The 4,675-nt window shown below is 45.8% G+C and overlaps 1 protein-coding gene across 3 annotated transcripts; it reads right to left on the bottom strand.

Annotated features, from left to right (window-relative positions):
- Nucleotides 1–485: 485 nt before the first annotated feature.
- LOC114102001 (keratin-associated protein 4-12-like) lies at nucleotides 486–4,675 on the bottom strand. 3 transcript variants are annotated; one of them, XM_071602912.1, is made up of 4 exons: nucleotides 4,357–4,675; nucleotides 4,208–4,260; nucleotides 1,930–1,932; nucleotides 486–797 (listed from the first exon to the last, which is right to left on the bottom strand). In XM_071602912.1, the coding sequence occupies exons 1-4, from the start codon at nucleotides 4,673–4,675 to the stop codon at nucleotides 486–488; spliced, it is 687 nt and encodes a 228-aa protein (XP_071459013.1). The 3 variants fall into 3 exon arrangements, with proteins under 3 accessions (XP_071459013.1, XP_027803023.2, XP_071459014.1); XM_071602913.1 differs by lacking the exons at nucleotides 486–797; nucleotides 1,930–1,932 and having other exon boundaries at nucleotides 4,175–4,437; nucleotides 4,561–4,675; XM_027947222.2 differs by lacking the exons at nucleotides 1,930–1,932; nucleotides 4,208–4,260; nucleotides 4,357–4,675 and having other exon boundaries at nucleotides 486–854.

The following is a 4,675-nucleotide window of genomic DNA, read 5'->3' as shown; positions in this document are numbered from 1 at the left end:
ATTTCTCCTATGTTGTAACAAGAAGCATTTAGTGCAGTCCTGATTCCAACATAGGTGGTAAATCAAGAGCCCCTGCTCTTAAACATGCTCTCCTGCACTTGGAGAAAGATGGGCCTTGGGGTGAAGTGACACATAAACACACAGGCACAATCAAATCATTAACAAACCAGGAGATTTCAATATCAGGAACTGGCTGTTTATTGAGAATACACAGAAACAACACTATGTGAGATCATCACAATTAGTGTACACTTAAGTGGAAGGCATTGCTTGTCTAAAAATAGATGCAATTGGGGCTTGGGTTAAAATCTTTTACACAAGGTGTTTACATCTGTTATTTCCTGAAGGATCTGAATGCAACTCTGAATGCCCTGTCGGAGGAAGGGTTGACAGGCAAGAGTCTTATTTTCCCCGTAAGTGGCTGGCCATGTATTTTATGTGTCTAATGAAGGCATCCACCATGTGATAGGCTTTCCAGAAAGAGATCAGCAGTCAGGAATGGCACAGCACATGGGGCGGGGGCAGGTGGAGATGACACAGGTGGGCCGATAGCAAGTGGTGTGGCAGGAGACATTGCCACAGACTGGACGCAGGCGGCAGCAGGTCTGGCAGCAGCAGGAGTCACAGGAGGGGCGGCAGCAGCTGGAGATGCAGCAGCAGGGGCGGCAGCAGCTGGAGCCACAGCAGCTGGACCCACCAGAGCAAGAGGGGCGGCAGCAGCTGGACACACAGCAGGGCCTGCAGCAGCTGGGGCGGCAGCAGGTGGTCCTGCAGCAGGTGGTCTGGCAGCACCTGGGCTGGCAGCAGCCATAGCCCTGGCCAGAGCAGCAGGAGCCACAAGAGGAGTTGCACATGGTGTCAGAGACTGGAGGTTCTGGGTGGGTTTCCAGGAGGGTGAAGTTCTGGAGTTTAGAAGTTCTCTCCTGCCACTGCCTCTTATATAGGGCCCGCTTTCCTGTTGTTGAAGTAGTTTCCTTGTTTTTTATTTCCTGAATAGCTAAGTAATTATCCGATTACATAATGATGTTTGTCTATTTAATGGCTTAATTTGTTAGGAACATAATTTTCTGTCGGGTAGTAACAAACTCTACCCATCTGTTTTTCCTTTTGACCCCACTTGTTGACATCTTCCAGACCACAGTCTCTTCAACTCCCCCACCGAGGGCTGGCACCTGCTGCTGTGTGTCTGGAATGACACTCTTCACTCTCTCCTCCTGAATCCCTTGTCACCATGGGAGTTGGTCAGTCACACTTTCAGTTGTGCATTTCTTCCACGGATGGAGAGGAAGCCCATCGGCTTCATATGTCATCTGCTGGGACCAGAGGTAAAGGCCCTCTAGGTGGGTCACTGTTCAGCAATGAGGAAGGGAACTGCTCCAGGTAGGTGTGATGCTGGTGACCTCTGCACCACTGGAATGGGTTTCTCTGGATGTTTCAGACTTCAGATCATGCTCTACAGCCTTCAATGCTGACAGGCAATTTCTCTGTGTGGTTAGTGTCACAGTTTCTTAAATTCCTGCTTTGAGGTCTTATATGTCTACATGTCTCTCCAGCTGCTCTCTTAAATTCTGGAACACACAGCCTTATTTTTATTTCTCTGTTAATTTTCATTTCTTCAGTGGAAGAAAGTCTTTTGAATATTCATCTCTTCAGAACTTACTTCCAGAGCAACTTCTTACTTCTGAGAAACCCATGACACAAGTTTTTTGAATCAAACTAGAATATTAGTGAATTTTAGCAAATTTCACCTTATTGTATTATAATTTCTCGTATCCTCTATTGAGTGGTAGTTTAACTTACACATGTATCAAAATGATCCAGAGGGCATGTGAAATACAGATTGCAGGGCTAATCAGAATTTCTGATTGTTGGGAGGAGGCTCAGGCCCTGCTTTTTAGCAAGTGCCCAAATGCTGTTAATACTAAAGACCCGCTGGGCACTGTGGTGCACACCTAAAATCCCAGTGACTCTGGAGGCGGAGGCAAGAGAATTGAGAGTTCAAAGCCAGCCTTATGAACTTAGCGAGGCACTCTTAACAACTCAGCGAGACCCTGTCTCTAAATAAAATGCAAGAAAGGGCTGGAGATGTGGTTCAGTGGTTAAGCACCCTTGGGGTCAATCCCGGGTACCAAAACAAACAAACAAACAAAAAAACCTGAAGATTCAAGGTCCAGGCTTAGACTACAGCTCACACTGTCCATTAAAGCTTTGCAATAAACCACCTAGATCAAGTTCCTGCCTTGTTTCTAAAATAAATTGGTTGAATAGATCATCTGTAAGGCACATATTGGTGTTAGAAATATGATTTAGAGTCTCCTCCCATAGAATTCAGTGTACGGGGAGGACCACACACACACATAATTGTAATAGTGTATGGTGAAGTAACATCAAAGAGCTCATGACAGTGTTATTTCATGAAAAGTTTTGCTTAGAGCAAATTAGCTAACATGCAATTTGGTAGACATATTCCAAAATTAACATTTCTTGTCATTTTTAATGTTGTATGATTAAATAAAATTTACATACAGTGAAGTATACAACTTCTGAGTGTACTGCTGTTCTTGCTGTTTGTTTTTTTGTGGTACTGGGGATGGAATGCAGGACCAGGTGTCTGCGAGGCAAGTGCTCTGTCACTGAGCTACATTTCCAACTCCTAATGTGAACTATTTGGTTTTGATAAATGAATGCATCTGTGTAACTTTCCCACTGATCAAGATGGAGAACATTTTACATGACTCTAGAAGTCTCCCAAATGTCACTTCAGTAAGCTCCACCAAAATAGAGGCAGGCCAGTGTTGTAATACTTTTTCTTCATGATTTAGTTTTGTTCTAGAATTGAAATAAATTATACGGAGGATCATTTCTTTTCTGTCTTTAGATTGGCATATGTCTGGGAGAGTTTCTGTGTTGGTGGATAACTCACGAGTTCATTCAAGCAATACTAATGAACACCAAGATTTCATTTTAATGATTCCTAACAAATTAGATCATATGGTCATCAACTGAACTGATTACCTAGGACTTACGGAGTTCCCAGAAATCAGGAATCTCTCAATACAAAGAGTAGGAAAGTCCAAGGAATACAGAGACAAATTTTTCATCCTACAATGACATCTTTAAATTAATTAGAACAATTTAAAGAGAAAACCCCTTGTGACATTTTTATCACATGAACATTCCTAGCAAACACTTGATTTACTTGTTCTTATTTTATGATTTATGTTTGCAAACCTAGAAAACAGGAAACGAAACAGTCAGGTGCTGAGGCCAGATTGCATGAAAAAATGTTTTGAAGACCACTGATGCTGAGATTAGGAACATGAGTGTCTTAGACTGGGTGCCCCCTGGAAAAGCCCATCATACAGAGGATTGAGAGCAAGTAGTTTACTTGGTAGATAAGGCCAGGAAACACTGTAGGGAATTTGGGAATTGATCCTGGCCAGTGAGAGAAGGCCGTAGAGAGTAACATAGGAGCAGAACACTCCTGGGGGCAGCTAAGGTCCAGTCCCACTGAGGACCTTTGGAGGACTGCAAGGACTCACTCAAGGGAAATTCAGTAGAGTATCTGTGCACCAACTCCCACTCACTGGGTGAATTCTGTTCCTAGAAGTTCTTAACCCTTCTGCCCAGAGCTTGCTCTGCATCCAAAGTCCTTAGGCAAGAGATACAGGTTTTGGTCTTGAAAGCATCTCTCTGCATCAGGAATGCTCACAGAACAGAGATTGAGCACCTCAAATTATTTGCTCTGATCCCATTCCTTACAGATGAATTACAGAAAAATAGACAGTAAGAATGATAATTGAAGAGGAAAAATAAGGAGACACGATGCCCTTATTTTTGTATGGCTGCAAAATTCAGATTTATTTAAGATGCAAGAATATCTTCAGATAAGAAAACATGGCAGAGGACAAACATTTCCAGAGGGATGACATGGTAGTTGACAGGTTTTAGAGAAAATTCAAACTTGTGTTCAGTTGAGAGAGAGACAGTAACCTGTAGGGAAGAGGGGAGTAGTTTGCAGATCCAAATCGGTCTCAGCTGGGACTTGACCTCTCATGACTGGGCTCTCGCAGATAGACTACATCAAGAATATTGGCTGAAGTAGGCAGGAGAGTGCAGGTTAGAGCACTCAGCAGCAAGATCCACTAGAGCAGGCTGGAGAGCAACAGGAGGGTTAGCAACAGTAGGGGCAGCAGCAGGTGGACACACAGCAGCTGGGGCGGCAGCAGGTGGTCTGGCAGCAAGTGGGACGACAACAGCAAGTGGGACAACAGCAGCAAGTGGGACGACAGCAGCAAGAGCCACAGCCACTGGAACTACAGCAGCTGGAGCCACCACAGCAGGGGCTACAGCAACTTGAGCCACAGCAGCTGGGGCTGCAGCAGGTTGTCCTGCAGCAGGTGGTCTGGAGGCAGGTGGGGTGGCAGCAGCTGGAGCCACAGCCACTGCACCCACCACAGCAGGACCCATAGCAGCTAGGGCGGCAGCAGGTGGTCCTGCAGCAGATGGGGCGGCAGCAGCAGGAGCCACAGCCACTGCTGCCCCCACCACAGCGGGAGCTGCAGCAGCTGGGGCGGCAGCAGGTGGTCCTGCAGCAGGTGGTCTGGCAGCACCTGGGCTGGCAGCAGTCACAGCCCTGGCCAGAGCAGCAGGAGCCACAACAGGAGTTGCACAT

The sequence above is a fragment of the Marmota flaviventris genome, chromosome 17 (genome assembly GCF_047511675.1).
Source record: "Marmota flaviventris isolate mMarFla1 chromosome 17, mMarFla1.hap1, whole genome shotgun sequence".
NCBI classification, from domain to species: Eukaryota; Metazoa; Chordata; class Mammalia; order Rodentia; family Sciuridae; genus Marmota; species Marmota flaviventris.
The sequence above is the reverse complement of the archived record's forward strand: the minus strand, read 5'-3'. Positions and strand labels throughout refer to the sequence as shown.

Excerpts from the sequence above, each read along its gene's own strand:
- LOC114102001 (XM_071602912.1), bottom strand. The coding sequence starts at position 4,675 with ATGTGCAACTCCTGTTGTGGCTCCTGCTGCTCTGGCCAGGGCTGTGAC. Across the intron at positions 4,261-4,356 it reads CCCCAGCTGCTGTGGCTCAA|GCTGTTGTCGTCCCACTTGC; the intron begins GTTGCTGTAGCC and ends GTTGTCCCACTT.